The sequence below is a fragment of the Haliotis cracherodii genome, unplaced genomic scaffold, assembly GCF_022045235.1.
Source record: "Haliotis cracherodii isolate W230 unplaced genomic scaffold, xgHalCrac1.p SCAF_25, whole genome shotgun sequence".
NCBI classification, from domain to species: domain Eukaryota; kingdom Metazoa; phylum Mollusca; class Gastropoda; order Lepetellida; family Haliotidae; genus Haliotis; species Haliotis cracherodii.
Genome location: NW_027266281.1, coordinates 4,891,850 through 4,916,378, shown reverse-complemented (window position 1 = coordinate 4,916,378; position 24,529 = coordinate 4,891,850). Strand labels below are relative to the sequence as shown.

Here is a 24,529-nt window from a genome sequence, read left to right as displayed (position 1 = left end):
TCAACTCGAAAATTATAAAGTAAATATTAACATCCCCAAGTATAGAATTGCATTGCTAAAGGTTAAAGTCGGTTATAATTTATTGGGTATTCAGAAATATAGAATAAGACAGGTTTTGTTGATACAGGGAACGAGTTTGTGTGTCCAGAATGTAATGAACTTGAAGAGGAAGAGGACGGTTTCTTCAATTGTCCTCTGTACTCACAGAAAAAAAGTAAATATTTGGCACCATATGAGCATCTCTACACTTTTGTTAGTCATGACATGGTAAGCATGATAAACTCTTATAATGATGAGATGATCTTTGATATAGCAAAGTACCTTTTTCACATGTTCTGTATAAGAAACAAATTGCAGTCCATAATTACTACACATATTGATGTGGTGAATGTTACAAGTGCGTATTACAATACTTATGCAGTCACTCCTTACATATGCTGTAAGTTTGTGAGTGACATGACTTTATCTGTACTGTGGGTCTTACGGCCTTTCACCTCAATAAACCCTTGAATCCGTGAATCCTTCAATTCTTGTTCTTTCTACTTAGGTCAAGGCATTTTAATAGGATACATAGTCAGGTATCCTATCTACCTTATGTCAAGACATTTTAATAGGATCCACAGCCAGGTACCCTCTCTGCCTTAGGTCAAGACACTCAGGTCAAGATCGACAGGCAGGTGTCCTCTCTGTATGAGGTCTAGACATTTTAATTGGATCCACAGTCAGGTACACTATCTGCCTTAGGTCAAGACACTCAGGTCAAGATCGACAGGCAGGTTTCCTTTCTATCTTGGGTCAAGACATTTTAATAGGATCCACAGTCAGGTACCTTCTCTACCTTAGGTCAAGACACTTAGGTCAAGATCGACAGGCAGGTGTCCTTTCTGTATGAGGTCTAGACATTTTAATTGGATCCACAGTCAGGTACCCTCTCTACCTTAGGTCAAGACACTCAGGTCAAGATCGACAGGCAGGTGTCCTTTCTGTATGAGGTCTAGACATTTTAACAGGATCCACAGTCAGGTATCCTCTCTGCCTTAGGACAAGACACTTAGGTCAAGATCGACAGGCAGGTGTCCTTTCTGTATGAGGTCTCTACCTTAGGTCAAGACACTTAGGTCAAGATCGACAGGCAGGTGTCCTTTCTGTATGAGGTCTAGACTTTTTAATAGGATCCACAGTCAGGTATCCTCTCTGCCTTACGACAAGACACTCAGGTCAAGATCGACAGGCAGGTGTCCTTTCTGTATGAGGTCTAGACATTTTAATAGGATCTACAGTCAGGTACCCTCTCTGCCTTAGACACTTAGGTCAAGATGCACTTTCTATCTTGGGTCAAGACACTCAATGCGACCCTCAGTCTGGCGCCCTCTCTATCTTGGGTCAAGACACTCAATGCGACCCTCAGTCTGGTGCCCTCTCTATCTTTGGACAAGACATTCAATGCGACCCTCAGTCTGGTGCCCTCTCTATCTTTGGACAAGACACTCAATGCGACCCTCAGTCTGGTGCCCACTCTATCTCGGGTCAAGACACTCAATGCGACCCTCAGTCTGGTGCCCTCTCTATCTCGGGTCAAGACACACAATGCGACCCTCAGTCTGGTGCCCTCTCTATCTTGGGTCAAGACACTCAATGCGACCCTCAGTCTGGTGCCCTCTCTATCTTTGGACAAGACACTCAATGCGACCCTCAGTCTGGTGCCCTCTCTATCTTTGGACAAGACACTCAATGCGACCCTCAGTCTGGCGCCCTCTCTATCTTGGGTCAAGACACTCAGTGCGACCCTCAGTCTGGTGCCCACTCTATCTTTGGACAAGACACTCAATGCGACCCTCAGTCTGGTGCCCACTCTATCTTTGGACAAGACACTCGATGCGACCCTCAGTCTGGTGCCCTCTCTATCTCGGGTCAAGACACTCAATGCGACCCTCAGTCTGGTGCCCTCTCTATCTTGGGTCAAGACACTCAATGCGACCCTCAGTCTGGTGCCCTCTCTATCTTTGGACAAGACACTCAATGCGACCCTCAGTCTGGTGCCCTCTCTATCTTTGGACAAGATACTCAATGCGACCCTCAGTCTGGTGCCCTAGCTTCCACACTGTGATATCCTTATAATTACAGATAACATACAGATAGCCCATGTTATCAACTGCTACTCCTGAAGGCTGACTGAAGAGTTCCGACTCCCCGATCACCCTGCATACCTTCCTCCCCCTGCTGGAGAACTGCACGATGGATCCATGGCCTGTTTCAGCAATGAAAATGTTCCCTGCGCCATCACAAGCCACGCCTAGGCATTTCACGTTTTTACACCACAGCACTTTACCATCCTGTTTGAGGCAAGATGCTGTGTTGCCCCCACAATCAGTGACAACGATGGTGTTGTTGGGTGTGACGGCGACGTAGCAGTTGTCTGAATATTTGACGTGAGAGGCCTTGATGTCATACTCCTTCAGCATTGTGCCGTCGTCTCGTATTATGTCAACACTGTCATCAACAGTCGCAACAAACTTTCTCCAAGGTAAGGCACAGATTCCATCATACCGCTTAGTGGTTGGAAAAAACACTTTCTTCTCAACGGCAGTGGCCACTGTACATATGATCACCCCGTGTGGGGAGCTCACAGTGACGGCTACCTGGTCCTTTCCTACACCACATATCCTCCAAGGTTTGGCCCCAAGATCATATTTACTTTTCTGTGTCACTTCCATTTCCGTATTTAGGGTAAAAAGGAGTAATTTGTGATTATCAAAATCTGGGACGACGATTATTTTCTTGTCTCTGTGAACTAACACAGCAAGGTCATAGGCACCTGGTTGCTTCTCGTCAGGTTGAAGGGAGATAACTTTATGTAAGCTTCCTTTCATTTTCTGTGTGGCTTTCTTCTCGCCAATATCATTGGCGGTAGCGATGCTTCTATTCTATCGTGGGTCAAGACACTCAATGCGACCCTCAGTCTGGTGCCCTCTCTATCTTTGGACAAGACACTCAATGCGACCCTCAGTCTGGTGCCCTCTCTATCTTTGGACAAGACACTCAATGCGACCCTCAGTCTGGTGCCCTAGCTTCCACACTGTGATATCCTTATAATTATAGATAACATACAGATAGCCCATGTTATCAACTGCTACTCCTGACGGCTGACTGAAGAGTTCCGACTCCCCGATCACCCTGCATACCTTCCTCCCCCTGCTGGAGAACTGCACGATGGATCCATGGCCTGTTTCAGCAATGAAAATGTTCCCTGCGCCATCACAAGCCACGCCTAGGCATTTCACGTTTTTACACCACAGCACTTTACCATCCTGTTTGAGGCAAGATGCTGTGTTGCCCCCACAATCAGTGACAACGATGGTGTTGTTGGGTGTGACGGCGACGTAGCAGTTGTCTGAATATTTGACGTGAGAGGCCTTGATGTCATACTCCTTCAGCACTGTGCCGTCGTCTCGTATTATGTCAACACTGTCATCAACAGTCGCAACAAACTTTCTCCCAGGCAAGGCACAAATTCCATCATACCGCTTAGTGGTTGGAAAAAACACTTTCTTCTCAACGGCAGTGGCCACTGTACATATGATCACCCCGTGTGGGGAGCTCACAGTGACGGCTACCTGGTCCTTTCCTACACCACATATCCTCCAAGGTTTGGCCCCAAGATCATATTTACTTTTCTGTGTCACTTCCATTTCCGTATTTAGGGTAAAAAGGAGTAATTTGTGATTATCAAAATCTGGGACGACGATTATTTTCTTGTCTCTGTGAACTAACACAGCAAGGTCATAGGCACCTGGTTGCTTCTCGTCAGGTTGAAGGGAGATAACTTTATGTAAGCTTCCTTTCATTTTCTGTGTGGCTTTCTTCTCGCCAGTATCATTGGCGGTAGCGATGCTTCTATTCGCTTCCTGTAGCTGTGAGGGTTTGAGTGGGTTCGAGTCGACAGCTAAAACTTTCGAGGAACACTCATCAGTGACGACCGTCTCTTCTTTGCTTTGATGACAGTCGTTTGGATCCGATAATTTTACATCACCACCTGCAAGAAAAATGTAATATAGCCTGTAATTCTTATTCTGTATTCTTCTACGTTTGTGAAAGATTAAAATGTATAATCTCATTTGCACAACACAGCTACTGTAAATGTACATAGATACGGCATGGCAGTGTCTCATCTTACACCGAAACTTTTTTAAGAAGAGCTGATTTAGATGATTAATCTTCTTACAATGACCTGTGCAGTTAACGTGAAGACAAATTCTAAATCACAGGGGTCGACAACATCTATCACCTTGGTAAAACTACCAGCAGAAATATGGTGCGGATGAACCAATAATCGCAGCAAAACTGGGATTTAAACCCACAACTAGCGAATACTGGCTAAGCGGCGAACAGGGAAGATTGTCCACTTTGTTTCCGATATAAGAGGGGTGGCTGAAAAGTTCTGATCCTAACTATGAACATCTTCCCGAGGCAAGAGAGTTAACTGACTACACAAGTCCAGTTTCCACCCTTGCCGAACGAGGCTGGGATTCTGGAGTTGTGTTTGGACTAACGAGTCTATGCATAGTCCAGTGAAAATCACGTAAGGACTAACATGGAGTTCAACGTGAAAATTTTTGTCAACTGCAAGATTTGCAAAGCATGTATCGTCGACATATCTTTTGCATTTTTTTCATATTTTTAATCAAGGTGCTCATGTGATCTGATTCACACATCTTATTACAACATAAATCTTGAGTATCGATCAGATCAACTTGACTGGGCGCGGCCATTTCGTTTGAAGCAAATGCAAGTGATATGATAGATGGAATCTGATTGGTCAGAAGGAGGGATATAGAAGAACATAGAAGGGACATAACTCGTAATAGCCACTGGTGGCGCTACGATCGAGCCTGGAAATTCCAGCCTTGTTCGGCAAGGGTGGAAACTGGACTTTTATAGTCAGTAAACTCCCTTGCCCCGGAGTATGTTGCTTATTCAACATCCAACACTACCGCCCTTCCCAAGATCCATACACCTGTGCCTAGACGCTGTCCAGAGTGCTTGGATCCCACCGATGTGGAAACGTTCGTCCTGGAGTTGTAAATAAAGGCACCCACAGCAGAAAGGACGTCATTATTATTTGCATACAATTTGCCAGGCAGTTCTCTCCTCTACTTTAGGAGAGATGGTAGTGTAGTGTGACGCTGCCAAATTCTCAAGAGATTTGGCAGCCTCTCGGAGAATTTCGAAGACACTGTCACGTATTATGGCCATGAAGGCAGCAGTCTTGTGCACAGGTGTCATTTCCTGGTAGGGTTTCCCTTGATATACTCACGCAGTTGCCTAAAGCAGATTAACTGATCTGATCTGTCTGGGGGTCGTAAGGAGATCATTTGGACTTCCATAAACCGAGCTACCAACGTGCCACAAGACATTGCCTTCAATGTTTCCAGTTCTTTGACTGTTTTTATAGTCTCTGTCTAACAGTTGTGAACCCGACACTGGCTCATTAAAGTTAGCAGGGTCTGCTTCAAAATCTCACGAGAGATGACGAACCTGGAGCGTTTCTGATGAAGAGTCAGAAACCATTGCCATTACCAATTCACTTCTCAGAATGGTGGGAGCACGGGTGGCCCAGTCGTCTAAGGCGCCGCGATTCGCTGTGCAGAGTTGCCTCCCTTGGGCACGCCAGAAACCTATGATTGTGTGTTCGAATCCCGGTTCGCCCCGATTACGTTTCTAGGTTTGTGAGAACCATACCCATGCTCTTGGGTTTCACCTAATTGCTAAATCTCGGAGACCTGCATCACTTCGTGGAGGCTCTCACATTCCCCTTAGAACTCAGCTGCCCATCTCTTAACATGACAAATGAATGAGCTTCAGCCCCTGAAGATAACACCATGTCCACATGTATGGCTGTTGGGATTTCAATGTGGATATATTTGATGACAGCGCACTTGCATCAACAGAGAACACCTACTCACTTTGGTGTGTGTAGAAATATGCTGCCTGGTTGTGTATTTGGTTAAATGTTGCCTGTAAGCATGGAACGTTTTGTACTAAATAAATTCAGACTGTTAATGGTGTACTAAACATCCTTGGTAGTTAGACTCAGAACTGTTTTCAGCCACCCCTCGTACTTACTCTCTATGTGACCCTGGATTGTTTTAAGCCACCCCTCGTACTTACTCTCTATGTCCCCCAGGATTCTTTTCAGCCACCTCTCGTACTTACTCTCTATGTCCCCCAGGATTCTTTTCAGCCACCTCTCGTACTTACTCTCTATGTCCCCCTGGATTCTTTTCAGCCACCTCTCGTACTTACTCTTAATGTCACCCTGCATTGTTTTCAGAATGAAATCTGCAGGAAGCTGTGCCGCCCACGTATCCTTGGCCTGACTTGCGTCCGGGATCTTGACGAACACTCTGCATTCAGGGCAGTCGAATCCTGCAATTTTCTTCTTCTTTTGCTTAATACGCTTTCCATTTGATTGAATGTGTTGCTCTAAGCATACCAGACAGAGCCTATGCATGCATGGGAGACCGCGTGGGTCCGTGAACTCTTCCTTGCAGATGGCGCATGTCAAGTACTTGTCTATGAATTTAGCTTCCGCCATCTTGAATATCTGTAACATGAAAAAAAATACTATTTTAGTTGTACTGTTAATGCTAACAACAGTACATTTCGTTGTGTCTTGTGTCGGATGTTCATAAGCTCATCTCAGTAATCTATGGTCTCTGCACTCAATGCCAGTGAATAAGCTCAGTGGCATTGAGTGGCGTGGGGTGAGCTCAGGACCCGTGAAGATTCCGGGATAGAATAGGTCTTCAGCAACCCATGCTTGCCATAAAGGCGACTATGCTTGTCGTAAGAGGCGAGTTACAGGATCGGATGCTAAGGCTCGCCGACTTGGTTGATGCATGTCATCGTATCCCAATTGCTCAGGACCCGTGAAGATCCGGGGTAGAATAGGTCTTCAGCAACCCATGCTTGCCGTAAAAGGCGACTATGCTTGTTGTAAGAGGCGAGTAACGGGATCGGGTGGTCAGGCTCGCTGACTTGGTTGATGCATGTCATTGTATCCCAATTACTCGGACCCGTGAAGATTCCGGGGTAGAACAGGTCTTCAGCAACCCATGCTTGCCGTAAAAGGCGACTAACGGGATTGGGTGGTCAGGCTCGCTGACTTCGTTGATGCATGTCAACGATCCCAATTGCGTGGATCGATGCTCATGATATTAATCACTGGATTGTCTGGTCCAGACTCAATTATTTACAGACTGTTGTCATAAAGCCGGAATATTGCTGAGTGCGGCGTTAAACAAACAAACAAAACAAAGAATAAGCTCAGCGATGGTGAGTTGTCAATATTTTCTTTGCTAAATATAGCCCACGATGGCGCATTTCGTAGCAAGCGTCAGTGAATGAAAGCGAATATATTTTCAACATACTTTAAATTTTGGTAAATGGGGCTAAAATGATTGTAAATTGGAACTAATATACACATCTATGTTTTCGATTAAGTAACTTTGATTATTATGCACTGGAATGCAGTTTATCAGGTATTTATTATAAGAGCTTAATGTTTGTTTGTTGTTTAAGGCTTGCACTCAGCAACCTTCCAGCTATCTGAAAATAATCAACAATCAGACAATCCTGTGATTGACACCATGATCCACCCGGACAGCGAAATATTTTTAAGGTCGGGGGTCCGATCCCCGGCCGCGTCATACCAAAGATGGTACTTGTTGTTACCCTGTCTGACGCTCGGCTTTAAGGGGCTAAAACAAGGACTGGTCGGCTCGGAGTCAGTTTTCTGTGTCTGAGTAGGGTAGTCATGTTAAACTGCGGCATGGTATCTCAGTGGGCTAGCACTATACAGGGATAGAACAAGGACTGGTCTGCTCGGAGTCAGTATACTGTGTCTGAGTGGGGTATTCATGTTAAACTGCGGCATGGTATCTCAGTGAGCTAGCACTATACAGGGATAGAACAAGGACTGGTCTGCTCGGAGTCAGTATACTGTGTCTGAGTGGGGTATTCATGTTAAACTGCGGCATGGTATCTCAGTGGGCTAGCACTATAAATCGGCATCAGTCTGTACTAGTACAAGCAGCCACACACATTCGTGCATGCACGTCGCTATATCAGTTCAATAATTTTGGACGCGACGTACAAACGTTAACCCCCATTTCACCTCACCTCACCTCACCTCACCTCACAAAGCCACGTTTTCGTTGTCAGCTTCGCCATTCCCTGACACAAAATATATGGATTGTGCAATGACGATAGAGCCGGCTGGGTCACCGTGACTGTTGAAGTCAAAGCACCACGGACGGAGCCCTGTTAGGAAACAGCCAACGGGCTGATCATCCACATTAAATTCATGTCACTCGGAATAATGACACCATGACATTATCATACAGCTAGCCCGTCAGGTTATTCAAATCAACAGATAGGGTTGATTTCAACCCTCGAGGGCCGTTCCGTGTCAGTGGCCCGGTACGATATTCAACCATGATGATTGATCTGGTCCCTTGATCTGAACAAAAACATAACGTCAGCCATACATACGTACGCTGCTTCTGTGACGAAGACGATGTGGTATTTGTATATCCTTGGCAATCTGACGAACCCAGTCGAACTTGCACTTTCCTGATGACAGATTCGTCTAAATCATACATCGTCCTTATTAAGGGCTTGAAGTTTGTCAAGCACCGCCCCTGTCGAGCACTGTCAGTTATTCTATTCACGTTAATGCTATCTGGATTTCGCAGAAACGAAACGAAGTGGAAATTCCGATCTATTAATAGATTAGATTCGAAAACGAGGCCATCATAAGTACTGCTCTTGGTGACACGGAGCAAATAGAGAGAAGCGATGGGCGGAACAACCCATGCATCTAACACTTGTAAAATATGTTCTATTTTTAAGATAAATAACTTCAACTTAATTTGAAATTTTCTAATAATAGTAAACTTTTTAGAAACATTCTTTTTAAATATAATCCTCGCTGGCGGAATACGTATTTCGGTTACAATGTCAAGGTACACGGAACTAGACTTGGGCAGTCGCCTTCTCATTTCATAACCTTCAAATTATCTTAATCACGCAAACAAAAACAAACCAAATGTATTAAACATGCAATTCAATTTATTTATTTTTAATTTGAAAAAACAAAAATAAACCAAAAATATTAAACATGCAATTCAATATATTTATTTTTAATTTGAAAAAACAAAAATGAACCAAATATATTAAACATACAATTCAATATATTTATTTTTAATTTTGAATAAATAAGGACAATTGAAGTGAAAATTGGAAACTACTTCAAGTCTAATCACGGATACATAGCGGCACATTTAACGCCGCACTCAGCAATATTCCAGCTATATATTGGCGGTCTGTGAATAATCGAGTCTGGACCAGAGAATCCAGTGACTGACATCGATCCACGCAATTGAGATACGATGACATGTAACAACCAGGAAGCCATTTGTATTTGTATTTTTTTCTTGAAATTTCAAGATACTAAGTTGAAATTTCAAGATAATGATCTTGATGTTTTTAGCACCAATAAAACATAACTACTATCTATAATGCCTGCGGGGTCTTCATCCTAATAAACATAACTACTATCTATAATGCCTATGGGTCTGTATTCATCCTAATAAAACCTTATAAAACATGCCTACCACTTATAATACCACACTTCACTACTATTCATAATGCCCACTGGGTCAATCTTCATACCAATCAAACATTACTATTATATATACTGTTTGGGGGGTCTATCTTCATCGCCAATGAAACTTCAGGACTATTGATAATGCCTATGGGATCTTTCTTCATCCCCACTAAAACATCAGGACTATTGATAATGCATATGGTGTCTATTTTCATCCCCACTAAAACATCAGGACTATTGATAATGCATATGGTGTCTATTTTCATCCCCACTAAAACATCAGGACTATTGATAATGCATATGGTGTCTATTTTCATCCCCACTAAAACATCAGGACTATTGATAATGCATATGGTGTCTTTCTTCATCCCCACTAAAACATCAGGACTATTGATAATGCATATGGTGTCTTTCTTCATCCCCGCTAAAACATCAGGACTATTGATAATGCATATGGTGTCTTTCTTCATCCCCACTAAAACATCAGGACTATTGATAATGCATATGGTGTCTATTTTCATCCCCACTAAAACATCAGGACTATTGATAATGCATATGGTGTCTATTTTCATCCCCACTAAAACATCAGGACTATTGATAATGCATATGGTGTCTTTCTTCATCCCCACTAAAACATCAGGACTATTGATAATGCATATGGTGTCTATCTTCATCCTCAATAAAATATCAGTACAAGTTATAATGCCTATAAGGTCTAACTTCATTTTTAAAAAAAAACATCACCTCTATTTATGCCAATGGGGGTCCCTCTTTATCCTCAATAAAACATCGCTAATGTTTATAATGCCTATAGGGTCTATCTTCATCCTAAATAAAATATCAGAATAAGCTATAATGCCTATGGGGTCCATTTTCATTCCTAATAAAACACCACTACTCTATATAAAGTCTAGATGGGGTCTATATTCACTATTATTTATATTGCCTTTAGGATTTGTATTCAGCCCATGTAAACATTTCTGGTGAGAATATTCAACATTCCAAGCTTATCGTGAGAGGAGACTATATATACTTTTGGTAAGAGACGAACAGAAGGACCGGGTTGTCAGGCTCGCTGACTTGGCTGATGCATGTTGAATTCCTATGGTTCAGATACATGTGCATGATGGTAATCACTGGATTGTCTGGTCCAGAGTCTATTATTTAGAGACCGTCGTTATGCTGCTTGAATATTGCTGAGTGCGCCGAAAGACAAGTAAACAAACAAATATCATTACTATTTAGGATGCCTAAATTAAACGCTACTTCCATATGTCTTCGTTCAGATTAAGGTTTTATATTCGTTTTCGCAAGATGCTTCAACATACAGCACCTCAACAACGATAATGTTTTGACGTTATTAATATATTCAGCACGCCGCACTCTGCCATATTCCAGCTTTACGACACCTGTCTATAAATAAACGAGTCAGGACCGCACAATCCAGTGATTAATTTCATGAGCATCGATCCACGCAATAGGGATCGATGACATGCTTCAACCAAGTCAGCGAGCCTGACCGCCCCATACCGTTAGTCGCCTCTTACGACAAGTATAGTCGCCTTTTACGGCAAGCATCTGTTGCTGAAGACCTATTCTTCCACGGACTTTCACGGGTCGTAAATCTTTATAGACGCTCAGCTTGAGGTCAATTTATGTCAGAAATGTCTTTCACTCGGTTCAAGGCAGACATCTATTTTTTAATGACCGTTAACATTCTTAATTGCCATGGGACGCTTAGTTTGAATAAAACGTGTGTAGTTTGTTTGTATTTTCTTGCTGTCAATTCAATATCACTTAATTTATTGAGTACACGGCGTCTATAAAGGCAGCGTTCATTCATTTCGCGAGTCCCCGTGTGCGAAATACGTTGCAGTCGGAAAGCGCACGTTAAATCTTCTATATCAGTCAGTCATTTCGCGAGTCTGTAAGATGCGTCGTCTGCGTATTCAGGGCGGGCGTCTATTCAAGAAAGTACGGTACCCCAAAAAGACAATGCCCTAGTTTAAACAATGTCACTTATTACAAGTTTTACGACTAAGACAAAAAGTATAGATCTAGATCTACTCTTTCATGGATGGGGAAGTAAACGTGTTTATTGTAAGGAACGCTCGACGTGCACTCCAACGAGTACCATATGCAAGGGTGTGACCAACGATTGCTTGTTATATATGTATTCCTCGAGTGCACGCCATGTGCACGTGACATGTGCTACGTATATATATATAATCACGGACTTGTATATATATAGGTCCGTGATATAATATACAAAAAGAATCGATCTGTGTTTTTGAAGTACATCGATAGCTACAGCTGTCGATCATCCTTGTACATTTTATCAACGGTTAAAACAGATATATGCATGATGTGATCACTTACTGCCGATAAAGTCATAAATCTATTGTCCCTTTATTAAAAAATCGAAACCTGTTTGAACAAGCTTTTGTGTGCAGTCATGTCGTCAACGCGAACAGAGATATTGATTCCAAGCAACATGAGTTATCCCCCTTGTCCCGCCACGGACGCCATCTTGCGAGAGAATTTACTAACAGGATATGAAAGTTACGGAAGGTAAGAGATTCTCAAGTTGCGTTTAATGTGGCAGTGCCGACCACTGTTCTATATGTAGTCTGTGTGTTACGGTTGAATTGTAAGCGATTGTACCTTGAGTTTGTCTCTTGGTGGGAGTGTTGTCGCTTCGCGTGTGTCGTCAACACTTTGTAAACATGTGAGATAAGTTTCATTAGTGGGGTTAGGTCACGCTTAGGGCAGTGGTTTGGTCCGATGTCTTTACTCGGGGAAATTGGTTTATTGCCCTATCCTTTTTGCACAGGCTGTGTATGAGAAGATCAGTTGATTCATATTGGTCTGTACATAATCGTCACGGTAAATACTGTATGAAATTATTCACGTTTTGGAACAAAGTTCAGGACAGTTTGAGGTCACAAATGATGGCAAATGCGATACAACATTTTGAGCATATGTTTATATTTATGTGAAATGGCCCATTTCATCTTCCAATGACTTGCTTTTCAGATTGTCGTGGCATTTTATAAGCAGAATACGATACTTCTGAAACAGGGGAACTCCCTTCACACTTGTTCATGGTTGTTGCAAACAAATTGTGCGACTGGTTGTCGCGTGTCACGTGCTTGGATTTCATGGCCGATGCTGTGCTAAAATTACATGATCGGAATTCCTAGTTTCATTTTCATCCTTCATCACAAGCCTACATTTATCGTGTTTAACATCAATTGGCCTAAAGATATTAGAATCAATTAAAAATAAACATTTGACTTAGTGTTATCTAAAATATCCTGACGTACCCTATTTTCCACCGGTTGCAAGCTGAAACGGCACCTCAGCAAAACTTCACCGCATTTGGCGAAAACGGCAACACTATTATTAATAACGTTAACAGCTATTTTTATTTTGTGTATTTGAACTTTTTGTATTGTTATTACCTTCCACAAAGTTGTTCGTCCTGACAGCTATGTTGAACAGTGACCAGGATCTGGGAGAGAAGGTGGGATGGGCAATCCACTGGGCTTGAAAGTAGTTGATCAGATCACGCTGATCTGCTTGTTCTTGCTTGTTTCATTTCACAATTATTGGTGTTTGTAAGAGACGATGTGAGTTTAATGTCTTTGTTCAAAGCATGTTATGTTTTCACAAAAAGTTGAGTTGCATATAGCTATAAGCTAATTTTGATTATAGTTGGAGTAGAGGCTAATTTCTAATGTAAACTTGTTTTAACATCTCACAATTATTGTCTTGGCAAGTTACAATGTGAGTTTAATGTCATACATTTGACCAAGGTAAAAAAAAATAAGGTGCCGTTTTCCCTTGAGACGAGGTGCCGTTTTCGCCTGGTGCCGTTTTGCTGAGGTGCCGTTTCAACCAGTTCAGATGTCATTGGTGATATTTCGAGGGATGAACGATTAAAAACTGACCTGGTTAATGCATGTCATCGTATCCTGATTGCGTGGATTGATGCTCATGATATTTATAACCAGATTGTCTGGTCCAGGCTTGATTATTTTCAGACCGCCGTCACATGGCTGGACGATTGCTGAGTGCTGCATTGAACAACAAACAAACAAATGTCCCCAATTCTTGGGAAGGTCGGGGGTCAATTGACCCCACATTAATAGCTTCTAAAATGAACACCTATTGTTTTGTCATTTTTTCTGATTAGCTGATTTGGAAGAGCATTATGTTTAAATTTGTCCAAATACAGAAAAAGATGTTGCTTATCATTGTGTTGGTCATTTTACCGTTGCAAGACCATTCTTTATTTTCTCCATTTCTAAATGCAGCCATTTTAGCCTTTTCAATGGGCCATGGCACTCTATGTAAAACCAGCGTTAAAAACTAACAGTTTTAGTCCACTAGTCCTTATAATGATAACATATAACAAATGGCAAATTTCTACTAGTCCTTATGTTACCTTAACTATTGGGCAGTTTGGCAAGGACTACAGGACTAGTGCCAATTTCTAAAGCTGGTAGGGCGGTCGGGTAGCCCAGTGGTTAAAGCGTTCGCTCGTCATGCCGAAGACCCGGGGTTCAATTCCCGGCATCGGTACAATTTGTGAAGCCCATTTCTGGTGTCCCCCGCAGTGATATTGCTGGAATACTGCTAAAAGCGGCGTAAAACACTATTACAGTTCGGTTGTTTCCTAGTTGATGGAATGTACTTTTAACACTTGCTTCAACACTGGAATGAACACTGATTGCTTTGCCATTTTTCCAGATTAGCTGATAGGGAAGAGCATTATCCATCTAGCAGCGAAATGAGCGACTTGGACGATATGCCGGAATTGGTTGACTCCTCGGAGGGAGAGGAAGTCACCAAGTTGGCCACCAATCGTGAGTTGTTTTCTAATCATTGCACGTTAATCCCCTGGGCCTTGACCCGTGAAGATCCGGGGTAGAATAGGTCTTCAGCAACCCATGCTTGTCGTAAGCTTGTCGTAAGCTTGTCGTAATAGGTGACTAAGGGGATCGGGTGGTCAGGCTTGCTGACTTGGTTGATGCATGTCATGGATCCCAATTGCGTGGATCGAAGCTCATGATACCAATCACTGGATTGTCTGGTCCAGACATGATTATTTACAGACTGCCGCCACACAGCTGGAATATTGCTGAGTGCGGCGTAAAACAACAAACAAACTAAACTGGGATTCCCCGTTCAAATTCATCACAAGCAACTTGTGCTTGATGTAAGACTAAGATGTGACGACTTCTGTGTAATTTGCGGAGACTTGTTGTCAACTGAAAGTTTAAACAAGGATAACCCCATAAAGATCCAGGTAAGAATTTGTCTTCAGCAAAGCGTTCAAGATAACTTAGAACCCAAGATGACAGTCAAGTGTTGCCTGCCCATCTTCAAAGTAAACTGCCCGCTTGCAGGCATTATAAATATTGAAAAAAGAGATAAATCATGCTTTGATTCAGTTGAAATATTGCAAGCAATTACTTGAGAATCTACGGTACAAGGAGCTGAATACATAAATAGTCTTCAAATTATCTGCCAGATAGTCAGGCGGACGGAGTTAAATTTCATGCAGCCCGACAGAAAAGTTGCCAGCCATGGGCAAGTGACAGACAATTATTTCGGATGCTGCATCAGCAACTTCTGCTCATCATAAGAGGGGGTACGGGTGGCCAAGTCGTCTAAGGCGCCGCGATTCGCTGTGCAGAGTTGCGTCCCTTGGGCACTCTAGCAACCTATGATTGTGAGTTCGAATCCTGATCATGTTTCTAGGTTTGTCAGCACCATACCTGTGCATGTGGGTTTCACCGAAGTGGTAAACATCTAAGACCTGCATCACTTGGGGCTTTCCTCCCACATTAAGCTGACACACCGCTATATAACTGGAATACTGTTAAAAGCGGCGTTAAACCCAACTCACTTACTCACTCACTCACTCATCGTAAGAGACAACAGAAGGGATTGGGTGGTTAGGCTCACTGACTTGATGTATGTCATTGTATCCCAGTTGCAGAGATCGATGCTCAGACTCCATTATTCAGTCACCATCATCATGATTACATCGCTTGAATATTGCTGACTAGTACTGGTGGGACGATACACCAATCATTTTGTTCGTTGTATTTCATTTTTTCTTCCATGTGCTCCGGCATTCCTTCCATTGAAAACATGTGGTGAAAGTTCAAACCTTTATTTTTGAGGTGTTTGTGCAATACAGAGGCATATGAGAATATCGTAACTTCTAAGATTAATTGCCTGAATTCAAATTCTCTTCATAGATTGATAGACTCATAGCTTCGTCAAATCACCATACCGCTTCATTGTCACACAAAGCATTTCGTTATTTACCCTCGATTCTCTTGCCAAGTTTCGTTCGGCCCACATGGCATTCGTTCGTTACACTCAAGCAAGCTTTTTACGCAGAAGAGTTACAAAGGGGAGTTAACTCTAGGGTTAGCGTAACACTCGTATAAGCTTCAGCTACACCGATGTATCGATGGATTGCGATATTTTACATCCCGATACAAGTATCAATCTCAGTCACACACTAAGTACAAAATATCGATTCATAATAAATGTTTACTTTAATGGCTGTTACACCAAACACTAATTAGTAGTGGAAATTAGAAGTGAAAAAGTAAATATTTTCATCCATTGCATCATACTTGACACTGTCAGCCGTAAATCGTCCGTGTGCCAGGTATTTGGCCATCCTGTCCATGAAAAAGATGGCTTTCACACCACAGATAAGAGCACATGCAAGTATCGTGATACGTATCGGATCATGAGTGAGTGAGTTTGGTTTAACGCCGCTTTTAACAGTATTTCAGTTATATCACGGCGTGTCAGCTTAATGTGTGAGGAAAGCCTGAAGTGATGCAGGTCTCAGACGTTTACCACTTCGGTGAAACCCACGAGCAACGGTTATTGTGCTGACAAACCTAGAAACGTAATCAGGGCGAACCGGGATTCGAACCCACAATCATAGGTTTCTGGCGTGCCAAGGGACGCAACTCTGCACAGCAACTGCCTTAGACGACTGGGCCACTCGTGCCCCCGTATCAGATCATGAACAAGGTATCCTGATACATATCAGATCACACAGTTGATGTATCGTCCCAGCCCTACTGAGTAGTGCATTAAACAACAAACACACTTGGTTAAACATTTCTTCGGATTAGACCAAAGAAAGAAAAAGAAATGTTTCTCATCGTTGTGGGTCATTATAAACCTTGCGAGTTTCCAAATTCGGGCTTTTTTATTTTCCTCATTGGGGCCTTCAACGCGGGCTCGCGTGTGGAGATGGTCATGAATATGCATGAGGGCGTCTATTTTTAGATACAGACTCCTGTGTTCTGACACATTTAGTGTAACAAGACGGATGTTCCAATTGAACATTTTAGTCAGGCATCGGTTACCTCCCTTTATCGGCTTGTTGACCAGTCACTTGTACGGGAGACAGTTCGCGCAGTTTCGAAGAAAGTAAACATGTTTCAACACCATGGAAAATGGGTGTGCGTTGGTGTGCGTGAAATAATTTATTTACTTTATAACTCTACGATGAATAAGCTTTTAGAAAATACTACATGTTTGTTTCTAAAAAATATTTACATAGGAGAAAATCGCTGTCAAAAACAGAACATGTTGCTCGATTTTTGCACATTTTTCTCCGAATTTAACTGTTTATTATTTTTCTAATGACATTTTTTTCATGTCGTTCGATAACTGGTAGAATGATCAATAATTGTACTTAATTTTGTTTTATTATTTTCACAAATAACGCTGGTAGAGACATTTTTGTGCAACATGCAGAAATCCATGGTCCACTGCCAGGCCGTCACGCATACAAGTGACCCCTCTACTGTTCAAGGCAGTACGCCATGGCACTCTATGTAAAACACTATATATAACGCTGCCTTATAGCTGGAGTATTGCTGAGTGCGGCGTAAAACAAACAACAAAAACAATGATTTGTCTGGTCTAGACTTGATGATTTACAGACCATCATAACATTATATAACTTCTGATGCTGGATGAAACTTAACAATTACAACATGGCTCCAAATTCCTTGCATTAAAGTGTCATCGGAATGGTTAAATTCATGATGGAATAGATTAAGTACGACTCATAAGTTTGATGAGGGCCCACTTAGAAAACTCTGGTGGTGTAACGATACAGCGGTACAGTATTGTACCGTGATACGAGGCCCACGATACAACACATCGATTTACAACTGTTTCCATGGTTACGTTACCAGTTATATTTGTGTCAAAATGTGTGAATAATAAAATATTAATAATGTTTGACAAAACTGTTCATCAACCGCCTTAAGTAGGTTGGCTATAAACATGATAGACCGCCTCCGTGGTCTTGTGGTAGAGCGTCTGCCCGGAGAGCAGAAGGTCCGGGGTTCGATCCCCAGCCGCGTCACGCCAAAAGACCTTAAAATATGGTACTTGTTGTTACCCTGTCTGGTGCTCGGCATTAAGGGGCTAAAACAAGGACTGGTCGGCTCGGAGTCAGCATACTGTGTCTGAGTGGGGTATTCATGTTAAACTGCGGCATGGTATCTCAGTGGGCTAGCACTATAAATCGGCATCAGTCCAGACTGGAACAAGCAGCCACACAAACACACACACGTACATGCACGTCGCTATATAAGTGCAATAATCTTGGGCGCGACGTTAAACCCAATTTCACCTCACCTATAAATATGACAACTAGCACAACATTCTCAGTGCCCTGAATGGGTTTCCAGAGTTCCAGATAAGCTTTTGGTGTTGTGGGTATTTTACCCATGCAATTTAAAATCATTTGGTATCAGTAATTCTATCATGGTATTCAAATTTCTGTTACCAACTAGTTTTTACACATGTGGGTATTTAAGTTAAATATTTAAAAACACTATTTATCTAGTCCCTGCAAACTGGTGTCGTGTGGGTTTGAGAGCTTTATAGAGAAGTGTGATGGCAAATGATCATGATGTAACTGTCATCGTGGAGTTTGGCAAGGTTGACGGAATGCCAGTTTATTATTTCAAAATAAGTTGCTGATTTGCTAATCGAATACGCAGGGTTACGTCACAATATTTTGATGATACGCGCAAGTTTTATTTTTGTAGCGTATCTGTAATGTTCATTGCATAGTTGATACGCTTGGATTATATTTTACTGCGTATCTTATATATTTTATGCAGATACGCAGCTTATCTGGAGCTCTGGTTTCTGCCCTACAGTATCCTATCTTCCATCTGGCAAATTTAAAAGCAAATGGTACGGTGCTGTGATTCACCTGCCAAAAGAACGACTATCAATGTATGAAATAAAAGTACTGTATCAGGGCACAAATCATATCTTGTCATGATATCAGCCGTCCCTTGAAGATCCGGGGTAGAATAGGCGACTATGCTTGGCGTAGGAGGCGACTAATGGGATCGGGTGGTCAGGCTCGCTGACTTGTTTGAAGCATGTCATCGATCCCAATTGCGTGGATCGATGCTTATGATATCAATCACTGGATAGTCTGGTCCAGACATGATTATGTACAGACTGCCGTCATATAGGTGGAATATTGCTGAGTGCGGCGTTAAACAACAAACCAATCAGCCAACCAACCAATCAAATTTGGCCAGTCTGCTCTGATTTTCAGAATAACCAGGTTTGTTTACAAATGGGAAAATTGTCGGGCTGTGGTGTCATGCCAAGTCTTCACTGCCGGAGAGCTGGAACGTGCATCCGTGCATATCTATTGAATGAGTAAACATAGAGAATCTCACCCGATTTTTGCCACTTTTATCAACGAGTGTTGATATATTTGATATCATAAGACACGAGGGTGAGATTTAATTTATCATCCAACATCATTCTTTCAACATTTTCAATTTGTAGACAGTAATTAGCAGTGTCTTCAGTGAAAAAAGTACTAAAAACAGTTTCAGTAGCAGAGCCATTAGTGATGTCATTTGATTGCGACGTCATGGTAACCAGTGACGCCACAATGGTCTGCAAAGCATTGTGATGTAATTTCATTGCAGCGATATCTACAGTGTAGATATCGCTTGATCTCATCCAGGCAATATCTCCTGTGGGAGCCAGTTTTGGATGATAAATTATGTTGTACTAGCATTGTGTTTGAACTGTTAGGTTGACAAGTTTGACATGCGCTTCAAGCGTACACTTTCTGTGGAGTTATTCGCTACATATGTGGACTGTATTATTATTATTATTATTATTATTATTATTATTATTATTATTATTATTTTCTTTCAGTTGACTATGTTATGGCTTGGTTGACGAGTCGGAAGAAACATCTTGTTGAACATCACCACAGCATCAGGAAGTGCACCTACGGCCCACTACTCTTTGGCTTCGCCAACAATGTGCCCAAAATGTGGATCACCGCCCTGCATCACAGTCACGTGCTACTCACCAAAAACAGGTAAGTCCTACCTTCCATCACCATTGAGCCCTCCTGGATATTTTGGGGTCACCGGCAACCTTTGCTTGTCCTGCAAGGCTATTTAATGGAACAGATATCAGGCTCAGGTTGATGGTGTGTGTGCATACCCTGGCCATGTTTGCTCATGATATCAACCACTGGTTCGTCTGGTCCTGACTTAGGTATTTACAGGGCACCGTTATGTAGCTGAAACACTGCTGAGAGTGGTGCAACAGACAGTCAGTAAGTCAGGGGTGAGTCTTTTGAAATTCTGACTGCGACTCTAAAAAATATCTTTCATATCTTTTGACAAAAAGTTTCTTGAAATACAGATAATACAAACACTGGATTATGACTGGTGATCGATGATCAATGATTAAATTTCAACTGATTTGTGGGGGCACGGGTTGCCCAGTCGTATAAGGCACCGCGATTCGCTGTGCAAAGTTGCGTCCCTTGGCCACGCCAGAAACCTATGATTGTGGGTTCGAATCCCGGTTCGCCCCAATTATGTTTCTAGGTTTGTCAGCACCATACCCGAGCTTGTGGGTTTCACCGAAGTGGTAAACGTCTAAGACCTGCATCACTTGGGCTTTCCTCCCACATTCAGCTGACACGCCGTGATATAACTGGAATACTGTTAAAAGCGGCGTTAAACCCAACTCACTCACTCACTCAACTGATTTGTGACTCTCTATTACATTGCAGAGAGAAGGATGTTACGCCCCTGTCGAAGGAAGAATGGGAGATGACAGATATGTTGACAGAAGTTTTCAATCATGCAAACCCAAAAATGGTAGGGCTGTCTTCAGCTGTCTTCCCCTGAAGGGGAACTTACTGAAACTTCTAATCCTTAGAACTGCAATATGTGGAATTTGTCTGGTTGATTTTAATGGCTGAAGATCCTGGTTAGAATTGGTTTTCATCTCTACACAGTGATCTTTTCTTCAACTCCACTCCGTGGTCCGGTCAAAGAGCATCCGTCTGGAGAGCGGAAGGTCAGGGGTTCGATCCTCGGCCTTTACTTTCCAAAAAATGTAACCTGTTATTACCCTGCCTGGCGCTCGGCATTAAGGGGCTAAAACAACGACTGGTCGGCTCGTAGTCAGTATACTGTGTCTGAGTGGGGTATTCATGTTAAACTGCGGCATGGTATCTCCGTGGGCTAGCACTATAAAATCGGCATCAGTCCGGACTAGTACAATCATGTACAATCATGCACATACGGACCGAGACAGACAGACACATATATGTGCGTCTCTATATTAGTGCAATAATACAATATTCAACTCAACTCCACCCCTAAACTTAACAAATTGGTCAGACTCGCTGACTTGGTTAATGCATGACATTGTATCCAAATTGCATAGATCATGTAGATATATGCTCATGGTGTCATCATTATTTGAATCCTTACTTCAGTCATATAGCTGATGTATGTCAGAGTGCAGCGTCAAACAACAAACAGAATTAGTTCTGAATGTTTAGTTTAAAGCTGAACGTTATTTTACCTTGTTAAGATTTGCTCGTTTAAGTCATCATTCCATACTTGGCTTACATACAAGGCGGAAGACAATCATTGTTGTCATCGTACCTAAATTAAATGGATCGATGCTCATGATATCCATCACTTGATTATCAGGTCCAGACTCGATTATATACAGGCTGTCATCATCTGGCTGGAATATTGCTGAGTGTGGCATTAAACAACAAACAAACAATGCCCCTAAAGTTTATTTACCAGACTATATCCCTAATCAATGTGTTACGCGTAATTTGTCATGCTTTCATAGGCTTCACGTCATCAAATTGTGGGCGCTTGACGATTTTGGGCACGTTCCCATTACTTTATACAGCAATTAGTCATGAATATATATGTGGCAGCAGACCAACCTATGTTAACTTTGATAAATTTATGGGACCAGGGTGCAACATGGTTTTATCTTGGAACATCATGGTTTTATCTTGAAACAACATGGTTTTATCTTGGAACAACATGGTTTTATCTTGGAACAACATGGTTTTATCTTGGAACAACATGGTATAACTTGGTTTATCTTGGTACAACATTGTTTTATCTTGGAACAACATGGTTTTATCTGGGAACAACATTGTTTTATCCAGGAACAACATGGTTTTATCTTGGTACAACATGGTTTAATCTTTGAACAACATGGTTTCATCTTGGAACAACATGTTTTTTTCTTGGAACAACATGGTTTTATCTTCAAACAGCATGGTTTCATCTTGGAACAGCATGGTTTTATCTTCGAACAGCAAGGTTTTATCTTGGAACAACATGGTTTTATCTTGGAACAGCATGGTTTTATCTTGGAACAACATGGTTTTATCTTGGAACAACATGGTTTCATCTTGGAACAACATGGTTTTATCTTGGAACAACATGGTTTCATCTTGGAACAACATAGTTTTATCTTGGAACAACATGGTTTTATCTAGGAACAACATGGTTTTATCCTGGAACAACATGGTTTTATCTTGGAACAAAATGGTTTTATCTTGGAACAACATGGTTTCATCTTGGAACAATAAGGTTTTATCTTGGAACAACAAGGTTTTATCTTGGAACAACATGGTTTTATCTTGGAACAATATGGTTTTATCTTGGAACAACAAGGTTTTATCTTCAGCATGGTTTTTTCTTGGAACAACATGGTTTTATCTTGGAATAACATGGTTATATTTTGGACCAATATGGTTTTATCTTGGAACAGCATGGTTTTATCTAGGAACAACATAGTTTTATCTTGGAACAGCATGGTTTTATCTAGGAACAATATGGTTTTATCTTGGAACAACATGGTTTTATCTAGGAACAGCATGGTTTTATCTTGGAACAGCATGGTTTTATCTTGGAACAGCATGGTTTTATCTTGGAACAAGGTTTTATCTTGGAACAAGGTTATATCTAGGAACAGCATGGTTTTATCTTGGAACAGCATGGTTTTATCTTGGAACAACATGGTTTTATCTTGGAACAACATGGTTTTATCTAGGAACAGCATGGTTTTATCTTGGAACAATATGGTTTTATCTTGGAACAACATGGTTTTATCTTGGAACAACATGGTTTTATCTAGGAACAACATAGTTTTATCTTGGAACAGCATGGTTTTATCTTGGAACAGCATGGTTTTATCTTGGAACAAGGTTTTATCTTGGAACAAGGTTATATCTAGGAACAGCATGGTTTTATCTTGGAACAGCATGGTTTTATCTTGGAACAACATGGTTTTATCTTGGAACAGCATGGTTTTATCTAGGAACAGCAAGGTTTTCCTGCCAACAAGCACCTGGAGCAAGTTCACCCAAGGCCCTTAAATCCAGCCCTGATTTGTCTTTACAGAAAAGCCGTGAACACTTAAAGTGTGCGCTGGACGCAGTGGATGAAATTGAAAAGCAGGCTTTGCTTTCAAACGATACTATAGATGTCAAACGGGCCATAGAGAAGGCGCAGGAGTTTAAGACTTTTCAGAATCTATGGTGAGTTTTTGGCCTTCACAGGCAGTGTTTATATTCTACAAGACAGACAACCTGCAAAGATCCGGGTTAGAATAGGTGTTCAGCAACCAATGCTTGCCCTAAAAGGCGACTATGCTTGTCGTCAGAGGCGACTAACAGGATTGGCTGGTCAGACTCGCAGACTTGGTTGATACATGTCATCTTATCCCAATTGTGTGGATTGATGCTCATGATGTCAATCACTGGATTGCCTGGTCCAGACTCGAATGCTTACAGACCGCCGTCATATAGCTGTAATATTGCTGAGTGCGGCGTTAAACAACAAAAAACAAACAACAGAAGACAGACAAGGGACCCTTGTCGAAACTTGATGTTCTTCGTAAGAAGCAACTTAATGGATGATGTGGTCAGACTATAACTAGCTTGATTGTTTGTCAGGCTCCATTATTCAAAGCCTGCCTCGTGTTGCTTGATTGTTTGTTAGTGGGGTGTATATCAGCACCAATACAAAGACATCCTAGCCCTACTTTGATGAGGGACCAAATGCTCCATTGACCTCTGGACCTCTCTTATGAAAGTAACACTTTAAATATGGACCCGAATGGCACACACAGAGGCACGCATGCAGACTGACAGTCAGACGCACGCACGCACATAGACACAGACGCGCACACACACACGCAGACATAGACAGGCACACAGACAGGCAGACACACACTGTGTGTGATGTGATGGTCTGACTGACTGCTGTATGTGGTGTGATGGTCTGCAGACTGCTGTATGTGATGTGATTGTCTGACTGACTGCTGTATGTGATGTGATGGTCTGACTGCCTGCTGTATGTGATGTGATGTGATGGTCTGACTGCCTGCTGTATGTGATGTGATGTGATGGTCTGACTGCCTGCTGTATGTGATGTGATGGTCTGACTGCCTGCTGTA

General features: G+C 42.0%; 3 protein-coding genes across 4 annotated transcripts in view; 1 reads left to right on the top strand and 2 right to left on the bottom strand.

Moving 5' to 3' along the window:
• Window positions 1-1,948: 1,948 nt before the first annotated feature.
• Window positions 1,949-2,921, bottom strand: LOC139472660 (uncharacterized; the record flags this gene model as incomplete). Its single annotated transcript, XM_071255124.1, has 1 exon — window positions 1,949-2,921. A coding segment is annotated over one exon (876 nt), but the record flags the coding sequence as incomplete, so codon positions are not given.
• LOC139472778 (uncharacterized) lies at window positions 2,827-8,680 on the bottom strand. Of its 2 annotated transcripts, none has more exons than XM_071255248.1 (3): window positions 8,554-8,680; window positions 6,304-6,604; window positions 2,827-4,033 (listed from the first exon to the last, which is right to left on the bottom strand). In XM_071255248.1, exons 2-3 carry the CDS (start codon window positions 6,593-6,595, stop codon window positions 3,021-3,023), a joined length of 1,305 nt encoding a protein of 434 aa, XP_071111349.1. In that variant the 5' UTR covers window positions 6,596-6,604; window positions 8,554-8,680; the 3' UTR covers window positions 2,827-3,020. The 2 variants fall into 2 exon arrangements, with proteins under 2 accessions (XP_071111349.1, XP_071111348.1); XM_071255247.1 differs by having other exon boundaries at window positions 8,558-8,680.
• A 3,484-nt stretch (window positions 8,681-12,164) lies between these two features.
• The window catches only part of LOC139472738 (E3 ubiquitin-protein ligase TTC3-like), an 80,512-nt gene continuing 68,147 nt past the window's right edge, over window positions 12,165-24,529 (top strand). Inside the window, exons 1-5 of the mRNA XM_071255198.1 lie at window positions 12,165-12,241; window positions 14,426-14,541; window positions 19,937-20,105; window positions 20,814-20,901; window positions 23,473-23,609. Coding sequence (XP_071111299.1) covers window positions 12,165-12,241; window positions 14,426-14,541; window positions 19,937-20,105; window positions 20,814-20,901; window positions 23,473-23,609 — 587 coding nt within the window. The remainder of the gene's footprint in view (window positions 12,242-14,425; window positions 14,542-19,936; window positions 20,106-20,813; window positions 20,902-23,472; window positions 23,610-24,529) is intronic.